Consider the following 21,506-nt stretch of genomic DNA (forward strand, 5'->3'; position numbering starts at 1 on the left):
CTTCATAGTTGAAAAAACATACGGAATTCAAATATACTTGTTGACAAACTCAGATATGGTATAAGTGTAAACTAAATTGATTGCGGCCTTTTCAACTACGTGTATATTTGGCCTCCTTTCATCCAAACGAATCTCATAGGATCTTTGGAGGATATTACTCATAAGGATTTCCCCCCTAAGAATTCATTTTTACTCTACTGTGGAGGAAAACTCCCATGCATTAGACATTTTTTGTTCCAGTTTATTTGTTTTCTATGTGGTATCAAACACTCTTCATTGCAATTTCCTTTAGTTTTTAAATCCTATATAACTGAAAGTGACATTGTGCTCCGTCTTTTCCTTTTGCGGTGTTTTGGAAATCCTGCAAATACAAGGGCCATTGGTTTCATTAGTGGCAGCGCCAGCTACAACCTTAGCTATGGGTGGTCATCATCATTCGGTCGACATTCTTCCTTCATATACTTTTGCACCACCATTCATTTTCACCCTTTGCACAACTTACCGCCCCGTCAGCAACTCGTGTACTGCCACGACCGACCCTTCTTCTTCTGTCGACGTCTAGGGGTGAAGAATAGGCTTAATGGTTTTTTTGGCGAGGGCCTGGCTCACGGTAGGCCAAAGGAGGGTGCCAACGATGTCCACCAACCGAGGCGAATGATAGGGTTGCGGTCAAGGCGAATGATAGGGTTGCAGCTCTAATACATGATCCCATGAGAGGGTTAGTAATTTTCTTAGTGTGTGTCTTGATAAGAGATAGGAGTATATATATTTTTTTACCAAATTTTAACCATGCAAACTGAATGAACCCTTTTTTTTACCATTCCATATAAGTATAAACTAAAAACAAAATAAACAGACAAAATCCTTCATACACATGAATAAATAGTTATTTAAATTTAAGAACAATAAAAAAATAGATTGTATCTTAACTGTTATGACAATGACAATAAAATAAGTTTTTTTTGTTGATTTTAAGATAAATACATATATCTTCATGCGGTTGGACTTACGTCATTGTGCAAGAACACATCATCATTTGTCAGGCATTCCAATTCCTTTTTTGAAAAGGGCCTAGGGCCATATATTAATAATCAGGTCCTTGCAAACATATCCATGCATAAAAGTAAAATTGATTAAATCCTTGGGGGTGACAAAGTCTTCTTCCTCCTGCATGCACTGACGGTGCACCCTGAGTATAGCTTGATGCGGTCTCTAAGCCTATTCCTCAGTGAGGCAATTTTTTAAAAACCTAGGAGCTTGTATAAGAAATGATAGAGAAGTCGTTGATGTCGACGTAATTTGTGAAGAAATCACCGCCCCGGAGAACAAAACATTAATAAGGGCCTGTACAAACTTTGAAGACCACGAAAGCCAGTTGAATCCAGACAGATCCATCGATAACCTAAACCGGCTGGATCCTGGGAGACACATTGGAGACACGGTTCCACATGCCTCCGACAGTGATAAACACATCAACAAACACAAGGATATGATGGGAAGAACAGTATTCCTACACCGGGCTAACGCCGCCGCCTCAACGCTCCAAAGTAAACACGAAAACTCCCTAAAGAAAACCTGGGGAAAAATCACCCATGTCGTTGCACGACAATTGCGGATTTGATGTTGAGCATGCCATCGTCTAAGGACCATGCACCGACACCCTCTTCCTCGGTTTCCTAGCCAGGCGGGGCTACCATTGAAGATCATTGCGCTGGATCCCTCCGGCCGTCGTCGACTTCATGATCACCGCCACTGAACACCACCTGATGAAAGACCGACACTGAAGCCCTTATCTCCTTCGTCGTCCACAGTAGCCCTCCAACACCTCTACAACAAGTAGCCCCAGGTCGGTACCTCTTCCACCGTCGCTGACTCGCCGTTGGTTTCTTTGCCTAGCAACGTGCACTGGCGGTGGCAAAGAGCAGGAGGTGACGGGTGGCGTCTAGGGTTTCGGATAATAAAGCATCACTGAGTGCATCTCCAAGGCGGGCTCGTAAACCGCTCACATTCGTCCGGACCACGGAAGCCATCCAGTCCGGGCTCGTTCCCCCCTTACTTTGCATCCGCACCCTTCACCTCTGCCGCCGCCGCTGTACGCAACATGAGGTCGTTGTCGTATCGCTGGCACGCTATTCAGATCAGCGTCACCAAGTTTTGCGACGTGGTTCGTCAGCTCGAGGCAAGGTGGCCATTGCACGCGGCAGAGGACGAGATCGCAAGTTTTTCTTCCTCTTGCTCAGCTTATCGATTGATTCATTCACTCAATGACTCAATGTTGGTCTACACATTATATGTAGCCCGCATGCGCTGCCGTGGTGTACCATATAGGGACAACCATCACGTGCACACACTGCTGGATGAAACTGAAAGGAGAGTATGTGTGGGACGACATGATCCTTTCATGCAAAACTTGTTGAACATCCAGGATCTAGTTGAATTTGAGACTGTTGTTGTACTAGGCCTAACTTGCATGCTATGTATGGATGGATGATTTGTGCTATTTTCTATCCGGACTTTGATGAATATCAGTCGGTTTGCATAAATTTCGTTCGGTTAGTGAAAATGCAGATTGAAATGTATGCGGCTAGAGTTGGATGGCGTCCTCCCATATCCGTGTCCGTGGACGGATGCGGAAGAAAATCTGCGGGTTGCGATTGGAGATGGTCCGATGTCACATATTTCCAACATTAGTACTTAGGTCAAATATACGAAATAAACATCAAAGCCCTCTAGAAAGAGTTTTGACTTCAGATCCATCTGTGGAGCACTACTATCTACTACTCCTACTCCGTATACGTTGTAGGAAAATTCAACGAAAACGCCAGCCATGCCATGCGCGTCCCTTTCACCGCGTCAAGAAAAGTAAATTCCCTCACTGTAACGAAAAGACGTAAATGCTCTCCCGTCCGAAGACGCGCTCCGCACAGCGCGAGAGAGCGAGCACCAGTCGTCCCAGTCCACCTAATCAGCCTGCCCCCGCATTAACCAAAACTTTATTCCCTGCCTGCATATATGCAGCACCCGTCAGCAACCAATAATAAAGTCGGCGCTGGGCTCAGCGCTCCTCCTCTCTTCTTTCTTTCCCCAATTCATCCAGCTCCTCCACCGGTGCCAATTCGGCAGCTGCCTAGCTGTGATACATACTCCTACCGTTGCCTTTTCCTTTCCCCGGCGGGCGGCGCGGCGATGGAGCGGGCGGAGGCGGAGGTGGGGATGGCCGGCAACGGCGACGCCGCCGTCCACACGCCCCACTCCGCGCCGCCGACGGCACCGTCGGCGCGCGTGTCGATCTGGGAGTCGGTGCGCGCGTGCGGGGTGTGGGGCCGGGACGTCGACAAGGCCGAGCTGCGGCGCCGCGTCGTCATGCCGCTCTACGCGCGGAGGGCCGTGGCCGCCGCCGTCGCCGAGAAGGACGAGGCCGCCGGCGTGGCGGCCGCCGCGGCGGCGAGGGACGAGGCGGTGGGCGGCGGGGAGGGGGAGGACGGGCTGGAGGTGGTGGCGCCGATGGTCGTGTTCGTCAACTCCAAGAGCGGCGGGCGCCACGGGCCCGAGCTCAAGGTGCGGCTCCACGAGCTCATCAGCAAGGAGCAGGTGGGTGATGACCTCGCGATTCACGTGCTCCCTCCCAATTCCGGCGTTTTTTCCCCCTCGCCTTGCTTTCGTGGCGGCCGTTGCTGTGCTACTACTTGTTACTCCGCGGCAGATTTTTCTTCTCCGTTCGTGTGGAATCCGGCAGGGAATTGGTTTAGAGATACCATTACTCGTACTATGATTTAGTGCGAGGTAATACACCCCATTTAGGCGGGGATTAAAATGGATTCTGCTCCGGTGGTACTTTCATGGTACAATGGTACTACCGTGAAACCAAGGACGAGAGGGGCTCCGCGTCTTGTGATCCGAGGAGGAGGATGGTGTGACGCGGCCAGAATCTCTAGTTGCCTAGTATGTGTTGAGAGGATCGTCATGCTCCATATGAGGCATTGTACTAACCTTTTTGTTCCCCTTATTTCCGAGTTCTGCCTGATACTGCCAAGGTCGAATCATCTAGATAGCCATGCACTTAATTGGTACCACGAGGGGTTGGGGGAGTAGGGATGAAGACGGATATCTGACCATTATGGTTGGATGATAAATGCATAATAAACGTATGCTGCTGTGAGGGCTCCATCAGACCGTGTCTCACTTCCACATGTGGTTCTAGAAGAGGCGATGAGGTGAAGGAAAAGAACTAGGACGGTAGGTGTTAGGTGGGGAAGGAGGGAGGATGCCTGTGCAGGTGACAGTAGTGAGAGTAATGTAATGAGACTGTCTATAATTTGTAGCTCGACATTTTCTTGTAACAGAAGACAGGTGCAGAGCCACTTGGTGATAGTCACATATATTGTTTCATCAACATGGAAGTACTGGCTTCTACCCGAGTTAGTTGTGGATCAACATGTGAAACTGGAGGTTGGCTTGTGAGGATTGGGCACTGATATCATTATGTGGTGTAAAAGGGTCAGAACTGATAGAAGATAGGGCCGTAAAGAACTATGGATATGGCGCAGTTCTGTGGAATTTGATGGTCTTTAAGGGCTTGGAAAACTCACACAACATGTTATTGTGGTTGTCAAGACAGGCTAACTGTTTAGGACTCGTTTGTAACGCCGATTCTGGATTATTTTGTGCACTCAGAAGCCACAGCATGTCTTTTGGAAATTCTAGTTTCTTATTCTTTTGCTTGTTCTGGAAAACCCTGGACTGTATAGTACTTGCTGATGGAACCATTTTTGTTCAGGTCTTCGATCTTTCTACTGTGAAGCCTTCTGATTTTGTTCGTTATGGTTTGGGCTGTTTGGAGAGGTTGGCTGATCAAGGTGATAACTGTGCAAAGGACATCCGTGCAAATTTGAGGATTATGGTACGTGCTTGATGGGCTTCAGTAAGGATATTGTATCTGTCAGAAGCTTTTAAGGGTTCGCTGCATGTTAGCTTTGTTATTTACTGTTAGAAACTATTCGATAAGTGAGCTTATATCTTAGCTCATGAGAGGTTTCTCCTGCACCATTTAGGTGTCCATATGCTTTCCTTGTATGTCGCAGTTTTCCAACTACTTTGCATAACATCCTTGCACTAGTTCTTTCTGACAGGTTGCTGGAGGTGATGGCACTGTTGGTTGGGTACTTGGATGTCTCCAAGAACTTAATAAGTCGAAAAGGGAACCAGTTCCTCCCACAGGAATCATTCCACTCGGGACAGGAAATGACCTTGCTAGATCATTTGGATGGGTAAGGGCCGATATGCGATGACACCGTTCTGTTTAAGTTCTTTGTTTTTAATTGAAAATGCTAATCAACTCAAGCACAGGGTGGCTCTTTTCCCTTTGGTTGGCGTTCAGCTGTAAAGCGATATCTCAACAAGGCAGTGTCTGCTTCGGTCGTCCATCTTGACAGGTGAGAATGTGAAATCATTGCTCGAGAGTTATTTCTCTCTTTATTCACCTATATGCGTATTAAGCTCTATTTGAGGAACACATTTTGCACTGCTGAGTAAAACTTATCATATACCTATCTGGAATAATTTCCTGATGGTGGAAAGAAAATCGTCAATTTACATAAGCTCAGCATCTATCTGCCATATTTATTATCTCCAAATGTAATGTGTACCTCGTGAAGAGGCTCAACTCTAGATGTTTCTTTTAATAATTGTACATACACTCTTCATCTGTTTTTGCTCTGAAAATCGCTACCAATATTTTTGCAGTTGGCAGGCTGTGATTAGGATGCCAGAGGGAGAAATAACAGAGTTGCCACATGCACTTAAGAAAGCGGAACCTGCCGATCAGCTGGAGTTCAGCAAGGTCTTGACTATGAATTTACCTGGAAATTACAGCCTGAAATAGAAAACAGATTTTAGCTCAAATCTATACACTCGGTAGCATGCTCTTCTTCCATCGTTAGATCTCTTCTCCACTTAAGAACATTGTTTTAGACATTTTTTAAGATTGCATGATAACATAAAAAGTAGAAAAAACTATTGTTGAGGTAGTTCTTTTTCGAAAGCGAGTCTTGAGATGAATTCAATTCTGAAAATCCAAGTTGCATACAGGATTCCCTTGCTTACCTAGAAAAAGAATTTTAGTTACTGCTAAGTTTTGCATAGTAACTTTGAATGCTTGCCACTCTTTGACTCTGCATGGTTGCCTGTCATACTTGCTATTTCAAATGCTTGTTACAATTTGTTTCTCTTGAATAGTTTGATGGATTGTTCCAGCATCTTATTTTCTTCTGTCGATTGTCAACTCTGCTTCAAAATTATTGCAATCCCTCCTATATTTTGTCTTTCTCAGTGAGTGTGCAAGTACTTATGTATTTGCTAAAGACCTTGTGTAATTTGGTGCAGGCGAGTGGCAGTGAGTTAACCGAAAAAGCTTCATGCTATAAAGGAGTATTCTACAACTACCTTAGCATTGGTATTACTTTGTTACCTCATCTACTTTCTTTCCTTAAGCTAATTCGGTTAATTCTCGTGAACTTTACATGGTGATCTACATCTACTTGAGAGGTTTTATATTCAGACTAACTGGATAATATATGTAATATCTATTTTCTCTCCAGTTCCTAGGTGTTTAGCGTTGCCTAAGATTTTTTTGTGCGCTAAACCTTAATTTGAAATTTTGAATGGCCGTATATTCTTCAGTATCTGAAAGTTTGATGTGAAATATATAATCTAAAACTACACACACTGTCTGATAATATAAAGTTTTTTTTTTGCGGGTTTATGATAATATAAAGTTGTAAGACTACAATTGAAACCGCAAGATATGAATGTACCAGATCAATGATTTTTTGCTAAATTATATGGTTTATTCTTTATTACAGTTTGTTAGAGCCCTGATTCATTGTTAAGTGTGCCATTTATTTTGAATAGGGATGGATGCCCAAGTTGCATATGGCTTCCACCATCTACGAGATGAAAAGCCATATCTTGCTCAAGGACCAGTTGCAAATAAGGTGCGGAAAGAACTTCTTTAATGGTGTAATATGTAGTGGCTTAAAGTTTTCATGTATGTCATTGTGAAGTGTGATCTTTTTCGAAGCCCACAGTAATTTACTGAATTCTTTTGGTGAGGAGCTTATCATTCAGAATGTGCTGGTTAGCAACATCTTCATTAGTTAGTTGTCTTCTATCAGTAGGATGTTTTAAGTATGGCAGTCTGATAGATCACGTGATGTTGCACACATACAAAAGAACTCGTGCACCCAAGTTCTCCCATATTATTATCATGTGGATCCAGCTGTATACTTGATAGATAAGCTGGATGTGATTCTGCTAGTTCTTCTAGAATATGTAACTTCTGAATAAAGAAAGAAACTGGCTTCAAAGGTTCCTTTTCATTTTCTGTAGCATAGTTATCTGGTACCTCAGAATTCTATGTTATGCTGTTATGCGATCTATAGGTGACTGTTTTAGTAATACTTGGTTATATGCAGTTGATTTATGCTGGATATAGCTGCACACAGGGATGGTTCTGTACTCCTTGTACAGCAAGTCCTCAGCTAAGGTAATGACCTGCCTTTCCATGTACTTTGAAATTGAGCTGGACTTTTAAAGTATCAAATAGTTCGTTTGTTTTGATCCATCCTCGAGACACAATCATGGTTTGAGGTTAATCATGAGATTCGACCCACAGAACTTCTAGAAAATAGCAGTTGTTCTAGACTATAGTACTTTCTTGGTTAACACATGAGGATTCGGATTCAAGTTCCACTATGCTCAGTACTATGCAATGCCAATGACCCACTGTTTTTATGCTTTATCTTCATATTTTTAGTGTTCATAAATAAACTGCAAACCTGCAATAGTGCTAAGATATTCTTCTTCCTTTGTTTGTGACATTTGTCTCAATCATCTATCCAAGGCTGACAGAATGCTTTGTTGATGCAGGGGACTTCGGAACATTTTGCGGCTTTACATTAAAAGGGCAAATTGTTCTGAATGGGAGCAAATTCAAATGCCTTCAAGGCAAGTCATAGATTCTGTTACATTCAAAAAAGATATTTAGATGATCCTTAGGATATCAGAAAATCGAGTAGCTGACTTTATTTATACGAACCCAGTGACCATTGCTATTAGTTTGGGGATTAGTGTTAAAAAATCAACACTGGGCAATGTATGGCCTATGCAGATAACATGAAATGCTGACATGTGATGTCTGGTAGACCGTTTACAATGATTCATCTGAAAATATTTAAATTGGCACAAAAACTACATATGTGGGTTCGTAATTATCTAGATTTCCTATCTTTCTCAATGATGAAATGGATTTTTTCAGCAGATAATAATTAATAACCCATATTTTGCATAATAATAATATATTTGGTTGCCTTAGCAGCAGCCTGCCCTTTTCCTGGGCCTTACCTTCAACCGTAGAAAAATATATGATATTGCCAATGTCAGGCCTGTCCAAAGTACGTAAGAAGTAAATAAATATTTGAAATATTGTGTGATGCTTAGCTTGTACTCTTGATGATTGTCCTTCAAATTTGCTGTACCAAGACTTATATTGTATATCACCGAAATTGAGCTCACATTTATTATCATCTGTTAATATTGCAGTGTTAGATCCATAGTGGTCTTAAATCTGGACAACTACGCCAGTGGAAAGCATCCATGGGGTGATCTTAAACCGGATTATCTTGAAAAGGTTGGTAGCTGAGCTTGCTGATGCGCATTGCATGTATCATCAGTTCTTGTTTTCTAGTCCAGGATATGGGGTTTATAGCTAACGTCGAAGTTGCCAAATGGGACAAATAGACAGCAAGTGAGCATTACATGTTCTATCATCGCTGACATATGCTTTTAGAACAAGTGGTAGCTACTAGCTAGAGTTCAGCATTGGGTGGGGTTACACAAATGGGCTCTGTTTGTTCTATGCAAATGATGTGTCTCTTCCCCCCTCGTTCCAGAAAGGTTTTGTTGAAGCTCATTCAGACGACGGTTTGATTGAAATATTTGGTCTGAAAGAAGGTTGGCATGCTTCATTCGTTATGGCTGAGCTTATCAAAGCAAAGCACATTGCTCAGGTACCCGCCCTGATTTTGCATTGATTTACCTGTCAAAGGATTGATCTATTTGGGTATCATTTCTTCAGTAACTTATCATGAACTTCTGTCCAAAAATATTGCATTTCTCTTAGGCTGCAGCTATCAAGTTTGAAATGAGGGGAGGCGAGTGGGATCGAGCATATGTTCAAATGGACGGCGAGCCATGGAAACAACCACTCATCCAGGACCAGTCGACAATTGTGGAAATAAACAAGGTTCCGTATCACTCCCGGATGATAAACGGGGATTCATGAGAATTCCCCTATGTCAATCAGGTATTGATTCCGGAAAGTCCATTTTCTGGTTGTCCGCCGACATCAGTTGCATCCTTATAGCTCCCTAACCATCCAATTACCATGCCATCTCAGGGTTACACTCTAGATCGGTAGGCTATGTACAGTTTAGGAGCAGCTGGAGCTAGAATCCATAGAGATGGCTCAGTTGCAGCAAAGATGATGCAATGTTTATTGGCCTTCACCATGCCATGGTCGAGTCATGGCAGGAGCACAATGCGCCACCATGTACTGTTGTATCATATATATATATATAAATTATGTTGTATCCTAGTTCCTTTTTTTTGCGGGGGAAAACAATTTGAACTTGATTTGTATTATTTCTTGTCTCTGGTATACAACCAGATGAAAACCACCATGTAAGATCAAGTTATTATGCTTTGTGTTCAATCCAACAATTATTTTCCCTCCGAAACGTTCCTTTGTCTGATGTCAAATACTCCCCTCGTCCTAAAGTTCTTGTCTTAGTGTTGTCTAGATGCAGATATATCTGGTCATGTTCTTAGAGTTGTCTAGGTATAGATGTATCTAGTCATGTTTTAGTGTTACTAGACAAATTTAAGAAGTCATGTTTTAGTGTTATGTATCTAGATAAATCTAAGACAAGAATTTTAGGACGGAGGTAATACAAACTTTTTGCTTTTAGCTATGTGTACAACCAAATTTGTGTTCTTTTTTACTATGTACAATTATAACATCAGAGAACTTCTTTCCTTTGAATTCCCTAATGTTCACTAGAAGAAGAATACAAAACGATTTTCTGGCCAAAGTGCAATTAGTGCCACAAGACTAGAACTCCTATATTGGCATTCCTCATGGAAATGCTTCTACTCTTACTGCAGCCGAGAGGCGTTTGACCTTGCCATTTCCACTGAGGCTCCTGCCCCCTCTATCCTCTGCTCGAATGACTCACTGATCTCCGACGCCGGCGTCCCCTCCGGCGAAGAGCCGGCATTCATCTCGGAGCTGATGTCCACGCTCAGCGGGCTCGCCCCTCCCATGGCGTGTTCCTCTGCACCGGCCCTCGGCGTCAGGCCCGCGTCGCCGCCGCTCCATCTCGGTGTCCTGCCGGCGTAGTCGCTGCCGTTCCTGACGGAGTCGTCGTTCCACGTCCTGAAGGTGGGGGACTTGATGTCCCTCTTGTCGTAGTGCTGCAGCAACACGCGCAGCCTCCGCACGGGCACGCTCCCGGAGCCGTCCTCGGCCTTCGCCTCCCGCTCCGCCTCCCGGAGCTCGTCGCGCTCGCGGTACATGAAGATGGCGAAATAGAGCAGCAGCATGAGGCTGGACACGACGCCGGAGATGAGGAACAGCCCGCCGAAGCTCCGGAAGCTGAGGTTCGACGAGCCGCCGCCGGCGCCGATGCCGCCCAGCGCGTCCCGGCACGTGCCGGGCTCGCCGAACCACGCCTTCTCGATGCGCGCCATCTGGTCGCCCTCCGCCAGCCGCAGGATCTCCCGCGACACGTCCCCCACCATGGGCGACCCCCTCGGGAACACGAACCCGAAGCCGTCCGTCTTGTACACGGGCCCCACCTGCATGTACCCGTCGCAGTGCTGCGACAGGAACAGCTTCAGGTACGGGATCTCGTCGAACACCGCGTCCACGCCGCCGTCCGCCGAGCCCTTCGACAGCGCCTCGGCGTACTGCTCCAGCGTGCTGTACTTCTTCATCTTCCTCTCGTCGAAGCCCATCTTTGTGAGCAAGGGCTTGATGAAGCTCCCCTCCTGGTACCCGATGTGTTGGCCGCGCCTCTGCAGCTCCTTCACGTCGGTCACGGTTGGCCGGAGCTGCTGGACCGTCAGCATCGACGTCAGGCTCGCCGTGTAGCTCGACGTCAGGATCAGCACCACGAACACCCATATGATCACCACCAGCCTCGACAGGTTGCTCTCCAGCTTCTCCTCTGAAAATTAAAACGTCAAGATTGATTAGGTGCCATTGATATCCTTCATGAAACTGCATAGTTGAAATGATGAGATGGTTAGTAAGTGGCTTACTGTGTGCGAAGACGAGCGTTGAGAAGGAGAAGTAGAAGATGAGGCCGAACTGCTGCGACGGCGTGCCCCGGAACTCCGGGTTGACGCGGTGCTCGATGACCCACACCACGAAGCCGGTGAAGCAGAAGAAGCCGAGGCTCGTGAGCCAGAGGCTGGTGGTGAGCGGCTGCAGGAAGATCCACATGCTGGCGCTCGTGTCCGGCCGCGTCGCCACCACCATCGCCCACCCGGACTCCGTGAACGGCATGGAGAAGTCCGCCTCGTGCATCCTGCTCGCCGTGATCGTCACGTCCCCCACCGCAATGTCCGCCTCCCCGCCGCTCACCTGGTCCACCAGCTTCTCGTACGAATCGGGGCTTCGGAGGAACGGCACGTACTGGTACTTCACCGGGTAGGGCAGGTTCTTCATCACCGCTTCGAACACGTCGATGCAGTACCCGGTGACCTTCGGCGCCGTCGAGTTCTTCTCCCCGACAACATCCACGAACTGCTTGAACCCGTTCTTCATCGGCACGGCGACCTTGAGCACACGTCCGTTCGGCGATTCCGTCCAGCCTCTTGGCTGGGACAGCGCCTCGCCCGGCCAGAGAATGGGTTTCAGCTTTCGCTCAACCTTGGCGCCGCCGACGTTCAGGTCCTGCGAAATGCCGGACTCCGGCGTCCAAAACCCCACCGTCCTGGCACCGTTCCCGATGATGTTGACGACCTCGTATGCTGCCACCTGCAGCTGCCCGTTCACAAGCTTGAACCTGCCGGCCATCCCGTCGAACGTGGTGTTACGCACCGCTCTGAGAAGCGCTGCTCCGGTGGCCGACACACCGAGCCGGTCCAGGTCTGTGAGTGCCCTGCTACGCTGCGGTGTCTGAAATGCCGGGCCGGGGACACTGGCGGCCGCCTCGGCTGCCGCGGCGATCGCCCACGCCGTGTCGTACGACCAGAGCCTCGTCACGGTCGGATCATTGATCATGTCATCGTCGGAGGCCGGGTTGTCCCGCCGGAACCTCGCCCTGAACCGCGCCGAGAAGTTCTTGACCTGGCTCGTGAGCTCAACGTGGGGCCGGAGGCTGACGACGCCCTGCATGGCGTCGACGTCCTCGGGGCTGAGCCTGTCCACCAAGCTTCCGACGCCATCTGTGACGACCCAGGCGTAGCCATCGGACATCATCCCGGCCTCCCCCGCTCGCCGGAAGAGCCGCGTCGCCAGGCGGAAATTGGCGTGCACGACGAACACGCGCGTCGGCATCGCATTGAGGCGGTAGAGCAGCGCGTCGAGGGCGTCGTCGTGCGCGCGGCTCAGCACGGGCACGCGTTCCACGATGGCCGCGCTGTCGACGCTCTGGAGCGCGTCGGCGAGCGCCGGGAGGATGCCGGTGCCGTAGGGCGAGTCCTCGTGCAGGACGACGGCCGCGCGCCACCCGAAGTGTGCTAGGACAGCGGCGACGGGGGTGGCCTGCAAGGAGTCTTTGGCGGCGGTGCGCACGAAGTAGGGCGTCTGCGCCGGCGAGAGGGACGGGGAGGTGGCGGAGTAGGAGAGCACGGGGACGTGGGCGCGGCTGCCGAGTTGGGCGACGAACTCCGCCTCCGCTGATGTCTTGGGCCCGATGATGGCCTGCACCTGCGCGTTCTTGATCAGGTCCAACGCTGCAACAACAAACAACACCAACGAAAAGGAGATTTAGGCCCACGTACTCTTTCGACCCATTAAAATCTGAAGCATTAGAAACTTTTAAGGAGCCCAAACTAGGAGAGAAAAATGATACTGAAGGAAATTATAATTGTTGCGCTTGGATTGATTTGATCCCGTGATGGGATTATATAGTACAAGGAGGCTACAATATTTGGAAATAAACGAAACAGACTAAGATACAAATCCTCCTTGATTCGGCTGGCTGGACGTGTCCTGCACGTACACGTCTAACACCCCCCGCAGTCGGAGCGGGAGCTGGGCGGACGTTCAGGCTGTAGCGGAACTCGTTGAACACAGTCGACGGTAACCCTTTGGTGAAGATGTCAGCACACTGAGAAGACGTCGACACATGGAGAACACGGACATCTCCAAAAGCAACCCGCTCACGGACAAAATAAAGATCAATTTCCACATGCTTGGTGCGTTGATGTTGAACCGGGTTTGTCGAGAGGTAGACGGCGGAGATGTTGTCACAGTAGACCACAGTAGCTCGCTGAAGAGGACGGTGCAGCTCGGACAAAAGCTGGCGTAGCCAACATGCCTCGGCGACGGCGTTGGCGACACCGCGGTATTCAACCTCTATGCTTGACCGGGAAACAGTTTGTTGTCGTTTGGAGGACCAAGAGACCAAATTGTCACCAAGGAAGACGCCGTAGCCGGAGGTGGACTTGCGTGTGTCAGGGCAGCCAACCCAGTCGGCATCAGTGTAGGCAGTGAGCGATGCTGGCGACGAGCGATATATCTGAAGTCCATGATTGATGGTGCCGCAAAGATACCGAAGAATCCTTTTGACAGCATTAAGGTGTGGCTCCCGTGGGTCGTGCATGTACAAGCATACCTGTTGCACAGCATAGGCGACATCTGGTCTGGTGAATGACAGGTATTGGAGAGCACCCACGAGACTTCGATAGGAGGATGGATCATCGACAACAGCGCCAGTAGCACCAAGCTTTGACTGTGTGTCAACAGGAGTGGAACATGTGTTGCACTCGCTCATGCCCGCACGCTCGAGGATGTCAATGATGTACTGTCGCTGGGAAAGGAACATGCCATCGGAGGACCGAGTGACGGCGATACCGAGAAAGTAGTGCAGGGCTCCAAGGTCTTTGAGAGAGAACTCCCGCTCTAGAGCCATAATGGTTTGCTGAAGAAGTCGCTCAGATGAAGCTGTCAGGACTATATCATCAACGTATAGCAGGAGGTAGACAATCTCATTGTTGCGGCTATAAATGAAGAGCGAGGGGTCCGCACGGGAACTGACGAAACCGAGGCGAAGAAGATGGTCGGTGAAACGGCTGTACCATGCTCGCGGCGCCTGTTTAAGCCCATAGAGAGACTTATTGAGGCGGCACACATGGTCCGGTTTGGCGACATCAACGAATCCCGACGGCTGCACACAGTAGACTGTCTCATTGAGTGTACCATGTAGAAAAGCATTGTTGATGTCGAGCTGGTGAACCGGCCAGTCTTGTGCAACAGCAAGAGAGAGGACGGTTCGAACTGTTGCTGGCTTGACAACGGGGCTAAAAGTCTCGCCGTAATCGACGCCGGCATGCTGGGTGAAGCCGCGGAGGACCCAACGTGCTTTGTAGCGATCCAGGGACCCATCTTGCTTAAGCTTGTGCCGAAATATCCATTTACCAGAAATGACATTGGCACCGGGAGGACGGGGAACAAGATCCCAAGTTTGATTGTTTTGAAGGGCACTGAATTCGTCCACCATAGCAGAGTGCCAGTGAGTATCTTTAAGAGCACTTCGGTAGCTCTTAGGTAGAGGACTAGGGACATCAACAAGAAGATTAAGACGATCAACAAGCAAAGATAGGCCACGCTTTCCACGGGTAAACATCGAGTGAGAATTGTCGGCAAGGGGAGGTCCAACAGGAGCCAAAACTACAGGTAGAGTTGGAGGTGTAACTGGAGGAGTGGGAGGGGTGGGCGGCTCAGGTGTAGGAGGCATGGGTGGCTCAGGTGGATGTGGTGTGGCCGACATCGGTGCTGGAGGTTGGTTGATTTGTGAGGGAAGAATGATAGGATGATCATCTAAAAAGGACAGATCAATGGCAGTAGGGGGTGGTGTGCATTGTTTAGCGAAAGGGAAGGTGTTCTCATCGAAGACAACATGTCTAGAGATGATGATTTTATGTTTAGTGAGGTCAAGACAGCGATATCCGCGATGGTTAGAGGGGTACCCTAGGAAAACGCATGCGGTCGTGCGTGGAGCTAGTTTGTGTGGTGCTATAGCGGATAGGTTAGGATAGCACAGACAACCGAAAATACGCAAGTGCTCTAGGGGGAGAGGTAGGCCGCGAAGAGCCTCATAAGGTGTACGCTGTTGCAATGTTTTGGTTGGGTGTAGGTTGAAGAGGAAAGTGGCAGTGTGAAGAGCTTCAACCCAATAGGCCGGTGGTAAGCTGGCTTGGAAAAGAAGGGAACGCACCATGTTATTAGTGGAGCGGATGACACGTTCAGCTTTGCCGTTCTGTGGAGAGGTGTATGGACAAGACATGCGAAGGGTGGCACCAAGGGATAGGAGAAACTTGTGAGCACTGGTATTGTCGAATTCGCGTCCATTGTCACACTGTACAGATTGGATGGTTGCTTTAAACTGAGTGGAGACATAGGCAAAAAAGTGTTTGAGTGTAGAGAAAGTCTCAGATTTTAATCGCAAAGGAAAAGTCCAAAGGTAATGGGTGAAATCATCTAACACAACTAGGTAGTATTTGTAGCCAGACACACTAGGAAGAGGCGAAGTCCACAAATCACAATGGATGAGTTGAAACGGACAAGTAGTCTGAGTAGTAGATGTATCAAAAGGTAGGCGAACATGTTTTCCTAATTGACAAGCATGACATAAATGGTCATCGTTATTGTTTTTGTTACAAGGAAAAGAAAAAGCACGTGCTAGGTGTGACAAAGCTTGACTACTGAGATGGCCTAGGCGACGATGCCACAATGTTGAGGATGACATGGTGGCGGAGAGAGCTTGTGGAGTGGAAGACGGCCACCAGAAAGGGTAGAGTTCGCCGGAACTATTGCACCTGACGATCTCGTTCTTGGTGCGGAAGTCCTCCACAGAGAGACCAAAAGGATCAAACTCAACAGAAACAAGGTTATCAGTGGTGAGCTTACGTACAGAAATAAGATTTTTGATAATGTCAGGTGTAACTAGAACATTGTTAAGAGAGAATGAATGATTAGGAGTAGAGAGGGTGGTGTGACCGGTGCACGTGATGGGAAGGGCTTGACCATTGCCAACGATGACATGAGGGTAAGAGGAGTTAGAAGGGAGGAGGTGTGAAAGGTTACCCTGATTGCCGGTCATGTGGGCGGAAGCGCCTGAGTCCATGTACCATTCGTTTGAAGATGGTGGTGTCAAGGACATTGTGTTGAAAGCCTGCATGAGTGATCCTTGGTCGAAGGACGAATGCAGATTAGCATATATCGGTCCAGATGATGGAGCGGGTGGCGGCGCTCCGGTCGGCCAAGATATGGGTGGCGTCGGCGTTCCTGCTGACCAGGGCATTGGCGAGGCGGCACCATAGGGCCAGGGAGGCGGGTGGGTTATCATGGCATGATGTGCCTGTGCCGGACCAAGAAGGGACGGTCGCTGAGGCTGACCTGGCCACATCTGGATGGACCCTGCCCAAGGGTTTTGCATGGATGGCCATGGTGCCAGCGAGCCCTTCGCCGGTGGGTTTGTGTTGCCGCCTTGCTGTTGGGAAGGTCCGGAGTGGAGATAGCGGCATCGCGCGCCAAATCGGCAACTCCCACGTTGGAAGTTACGACATGTGTCGGGGCGACGCGGAGGCGGCATGGTAGCTGCAGGTCCGCGCGATGGGGGAGACGCAGAGACGCCTCGGGTGACGAAGGCGGTCGGAGTCGAGGAGGAGGAAACTGACTGCTGCAGCGTGAGCTCCTCGAGCAGAAGGGACGAGCGCACATCCAGAAAGGACGGGAGTGGGCGCTGCTTGAGGGTCAACGTGCGCATGTAGGCAAGCCGTGATCCGAGGCCACGGAGCGTGTTCTGAACGAGACGCTTGTCGGTGATGGTCGTGCCCAACGCGTTGAGCTCGTCAGAGAGGACCTTCTGCTTGCGACAATAGTCAGCCACGGTCATGGTGCCTTGCTGGAGACCATGGAACTCTTGCTCGAGGTATGAGGAGCGAGTCTCGGAGTTGTCGTGGTAGATGTTGGAGAGCCGCGTCCACAACGAGTGGGCAGGGAGTGGCGTGGTGGTGTCAACGATCATGGCGAGAAGTTCAGGCGCGACGGCGCTGTTGATCCATGAACGGACGATGGCGTCGTTCCGACCCCACTGCGGCGTCGTTCCGACCCCACTGCGGCGTCGGATGGGTGGGGTATTCTGCCTCGAGTAGATGGTCCTCCAAGGCGTACTTCTGGACAGCGTCGGAGAACATGCCGCGCCGTTGGAGATAGTTGGAGGTGGAGAGCTCGAGGGTGACCGAAACGACGGCGCGGATGCTTGGAAGTGCGGCCCTGAGGGCCCAGAGAGCAGCCTTAGCGTTAGCCTCGGCGAGGGCGGCGGCCTCCTCCTGGGCCGCGATCTCTTGGGGTGTCGGCGCCATGCGTACAAGTTACGTGCGTGAGACGAGAGGAGAGAGAGGATCGAAAACTCTAATCTAATACCATGAAGGCAATTATAATTGTTGCGCTTGGATTGATTTGATCCCATGATGGGATTATATAGTACAAGGAGGCTACAATATTTGGAAATAAACGAAACATACTAAGATACGAATCCTTCTTGATTCGGCCGGCTGGACGTGTCCTGCACGTACACGTCTAACAGATACTACTAATAGTTTTCCAAACAAAAGGCGAGAAAAATGAAAGATCTATAGAAGCTGAGCAGTCAATATCACGACCAAATTAACAAGCCATCTACAGTAGTTGGTGTACCAAAGATGACTGCGGCTGCACCAGAAAACATGTACAGTGGTTCGTAAAGTACTAATAAACATCCGAATTTCCTGTCGTGAAAAATCTATTAGAACCTCTCGAGTCACTTTCATCGGCCAAATTAACAAGCTAGCGCCCATCTTTGTGCTCGAGACTTTGACAAGGAAGTTGAAAGCGAGTCGTCTCCCAGACCAGAGCCAGACGACACACATGCTAGCTAGCTAGCTTGGACTGCATACATGGATGACCGACGACGATGATGAATGCATGACTGGCCATGACAAGTACTATAGCGTAGTAAGAATTTTCAAGAGTAGTGCTAATTTTGGACTGGCCGTTCAACGTTGCTGACTCGACATGCATATGATGCACGTACGTACGTCCTCCACATGGTGCCCGTCACGCCGGTTGAAACTTGGATCCCATGCATCTAGGGGAGTGGTTGCGGTGCGTTGCAGAACGGATATAAAGATTTGAGGCATCTATCTACGTCGTTATCGTCGACTGTCGTCCCCAGCCAATCTAGCTACAACCACATGAGCCATGAAGCTTGACCGACTCGCGCGGTAGCACGTGCATGCATATATACGCGGTGAAGAAGCAGACCGCGAAGACCAGTCACGCCACTCCAGTCCAAGTGTCCAATGATCGAACCCAAGCTACCAAAAATAATTAAGTCTACACAGGCACGCACGCACAGTAGCCATTATATACACTTCGGAGTTCACCGGTCGCGGTTAAAAATGGATTAGTTGAGATTCCAGCGCAGTTCGATCGAGATGTGGTGGTTGTTAATTTGTCCCCGTGCGTCCTCCTCCTTTTGTTGACGATCCAGAACAGAAGCTAGCTGTCTGTCCGGACAAAATGGCGACAGGGCCGGCCACGATGGATGTCCATGCAAGGCGACAATTCTAAGGCTGGCGGCCCGGTAGCCGGCCGTGAGAGGCGCCGCATCCGGCGGCACCACAGAACAGCTAGTCTGCTAGTGGCTCTCGTGTACCATAGTCGGCGGGAGCTGCACGGTCGTGCGCGCGCAGCTAGCAACCCCGGCCCAGTGGGATCGACTAGGACAAAAGATAGTGCTAATCTCGAGACGAACGTGATTTAGGAGCTTAATTACAGCTAGCAGCCATGGTGGCGTACGTGATAAGCGAGAGAGAGAGAGGGGTAGGTTAACTAATTACCACCGGAAGTGGCGCCGAGGACGTCGTCCCCGGCGACGTCCGGCCCTGGAATGGAGATCCACCTTGGTGGCCGAGCCCGGCGGGAGCACCGCGCAGCCATAAGAGCTGCACAGTCCCATGCGCGCAGCAGCCACCGGTGATCGAGGGACTAAAACGGCCAGGCTAGAGAGCTAATGTCGAGACGGCAAGCTTGCGCTTACAAGTGTTATAGTAGACTGTAGCTGGCGTACGAGCTTGCATAGATTCATGAAGCGAAAGACCATAATTATTAGAGAAGCAACTAGGGAGCGAGCTTACCGGCGGAAGCGGCGCCGACGACGTTCCCTTTGGAGTCCCCGAAATGGAGCTCCACCCTGGTGGCCGACCCCGGGTGCGCCGCGTAGTAGTCCTCCACCGCCATCTGAATGCCGGTCCGCCGCCGCAGCGACACCGCCGACGACCCCTTGTTCGCCCAGTCCAGGATCACCCCGACGCGGACCGGCACCGGCGCCGGCACGCTCTGCGCCGTCGCCACCCGCAGCGGCCCGATGAACGCGGCCACTACGAGCAGCAGCAGAGCGTAGAAGGAGGAGGGGGCGACGGGAGAAGAAGGTGAGAGCGCGCGCACCATGATCTCGCAACTTGGGAAGAAGCTACGGGATCGATGCGTGGATGATCAGTACCCTCTAGCGGCGCCGGCCGCGGTCGCTTTATAGGCGACGTGGATGGACGGACGGACCTCGCGGTACCGGCGATGGAAGTGGAACCTCGATTTGGTTTTGCGGTGGCGTACGGCGACGTTGCTCTTGAAAACCACTCGACTCTTGACTTTGACTTGTATGCGGGAGGTGGGCCACGTACGTGTACGTTCGACAGCTACGTGGCACCGCAGGAACCGGTCAAGAGAATGCAAATGGGAGGTCGGCGAGGAGTACTCCATGGTGAAAAGAGAGCGAAAAGCTCAGAGCTCTCGTCTTCTTTTAATCCCTCTCCTTGATCTAGCTAGCTAACTCTAGGGCTTAATAATTATCTGCTGGTCGATTGACTCTGCTAACTCTTACTATCGTGCACGAATTTTTTTACCAGGTTCAAAGAGGAATCATGTTCTTCGCTGTTGAAAACATGCACCACAAACATTCTTTACAGAAATGGGATGACCGCGGGGTACATTTACGTAGTGTGTACACAGGACGTGCGGCAAGCACCGACCATGCCCACGACTTTGCTGACCCGTTGAAGACGTCTGTCGAAATGCACGGGGGTCAAAATTTAAGAGCAGCTGCTATACAGAATCTTCTGGAGTACTTTACATATGGTGCGCTTTGTCAAGCCCCGGATTTGGATGGTAGCAGGTGGTTCTGTTAATTGGCCCGTCTTGTTGGACAATTAACAGTACAATATGCCTTGGAAGTACCTACCTCTAAGGCTTCATCGAGAAAAAACCTACCCTCTAGGAGACAAGATATATAGATTACCCCAAATATGAGAATTTTAGGTCACTAGCTAGCTTGCTTCACGCCACTTGTTAAGCTGCTGTGCGCATTCTATACTCAGCTCGATCGAAGAACGACATGCGAAATTTCCCAGCGTAATCCAGCATCTACACGACTACAAACAAGAATGTCACCCGCAGAAAAAGAATATAAAACGCACACGGATGTCAAACTTCGTCCCATAATTTCCAATTTTGATCCTGACCTCGCTTATTCAGAAAGTCCACTGGTTGCATGAAAGAGATGTGCAAGGTTCAAAGTGTGCCTGCCTGAATATTATGCGTCGACCTTTTGGAGAAAAAAAGTGCGGATCTTTTCCTAGCGCCCCAGCTCAAACGTCATGGACGGCGACGCTACAAGTACGTAGAAAATACACTCGACGGTGGTGCCATGTATGTATATTGATGGGTGGAGCAAAGATACATACTTTTAAAATGCAAAAAGTCAACTTGGAGAAGATATGTATAATGTACTACTCGATCCTATGCAGCGACGTATCGCTCAATGCGCTAAAGATCGTGAAACTTAGGCCGTGTTCGGCTCCTCTCCGCTCCGTGGACTGGGCTCCCGAAGCGGATTAGTCTCTAGCTAATTTTCAAGGAGTGGCTAAAATCGAACTCTACAACTCCACGGAGAGATTCCGAACGGGGCCTTATTAGATGAAAGTTAGTAGTTAATCTGATCGATTGGTAGATCAGCCGAAGTTGGCCGGTGACCAGTCGTTGGTGCAATGTACTCTTTGGCCTCGGTAAACTAATATAAAAGCGTTTAGTAATCTAAACGCTTTTATTATATTAGTTTACAGAGGGAGTACTACGCAACAGGCCAATGCCGCGAAAATTAGTGAAAACAAAAGAAGCA

General features: G+C 49.3%; 2 protein-coding genes across 2 annotated transcripts; one reads left to right on the top strand and one right to left on the bottom strand.

Moving 5' to 3' along the window:
• Window positions 1-3,018: 3,018 nt before the first annotated feature.
• LOC123128696 (diacylglycerol kinase 3) lies at window positions 3,019-9,794 on the top strand (the record flags this gene model as incomplete). Its single annotated transcript, XM_044548771.1, is given in 13 exon segments — window positions 3,019-3,591; window positions 4,778-4,900; window positions 5,130-5,267; window positions 5,347-5,432; window positions 5,743-5,839; window positions 6,382-6,451; window positions 6,910-6,992; window positions 7,473-7,543; window positions 7,927-8,004; window positions 8,599-8,686; window positions 8,949-9,065; window positions 9,179-9,361; window positions 9,455-9,794. Coding segments are annotated over 12 exon segments (1,518 nt in total). The 3' UTR covers window positions 9,341-9,361; window positions 9,455-9,794.
• A 37-nt stretch (window positions 9,795-9,831) lies between these two features.
• LOC123128695 (glutamate receptor 2.8) lies at window positions 9,832-19,929 on the bottom strand. Its single transcript, XM_044548770.1, has 3 exons — window positions 19,471-19,929; window positions 11,380-13,020; window positions 9,832-11,285 (listed from the first exon to the last, which is right to left on the bottom strand). Exons 1-3 carry the CDS (start codon window positions 19,781-19,783, stop codon window positions 10,213-10,215), a joined length of 3,027 nt encoding a protein of 1,008 aa, XP_044404705.1. The 5' UTR covers window positions 19,784-19,929; the 3' UTR covers window positions 9,832-10,212.
• Window positions 19,930-21,506: the final 1,577 nt, after the last annotated feature.

Source organism: Triticum aestivum, chromosome 6A (genome assembly GCF_018294505.1).
Source record: "Triticum aestivum cultivar Chinese Spring chromosome 6A, IWGSC CS RefSeq v2.1, whole genome shotgun sequence".
In the NCBI taxonomy this organism is placed as follows: Eukaryota; Viridiplantae; Streptophyta; class Magnoliopsida; order Poales; family Poaceae; genus Triticum; species Triticum aestivum.

Coding starts and splice junctions, on each gene's coding strand:
- LOC123128695 (XM_044548770.1), bottom strand. CDS start 19,783: ATGGTGCGCGCGCTCTCACCTTCTTCTCCCGTCGCCCCCTCCTCCTTC. Junction 13,021..19,470: donor CGTCGGCGCCGCTTCCGCCG/GTAAGCTCGCTC, acceptor TTGTTGTTGCAG/CGTTGGACCTGATCAAGAAC. Junction 11,286..11,379: donor AACGCTCGTCTTCGCACACA/GTAAGCCACTTA, acceptor TTTAATTTTCAG/AGGAGAAGCTGGAGAGCAAC.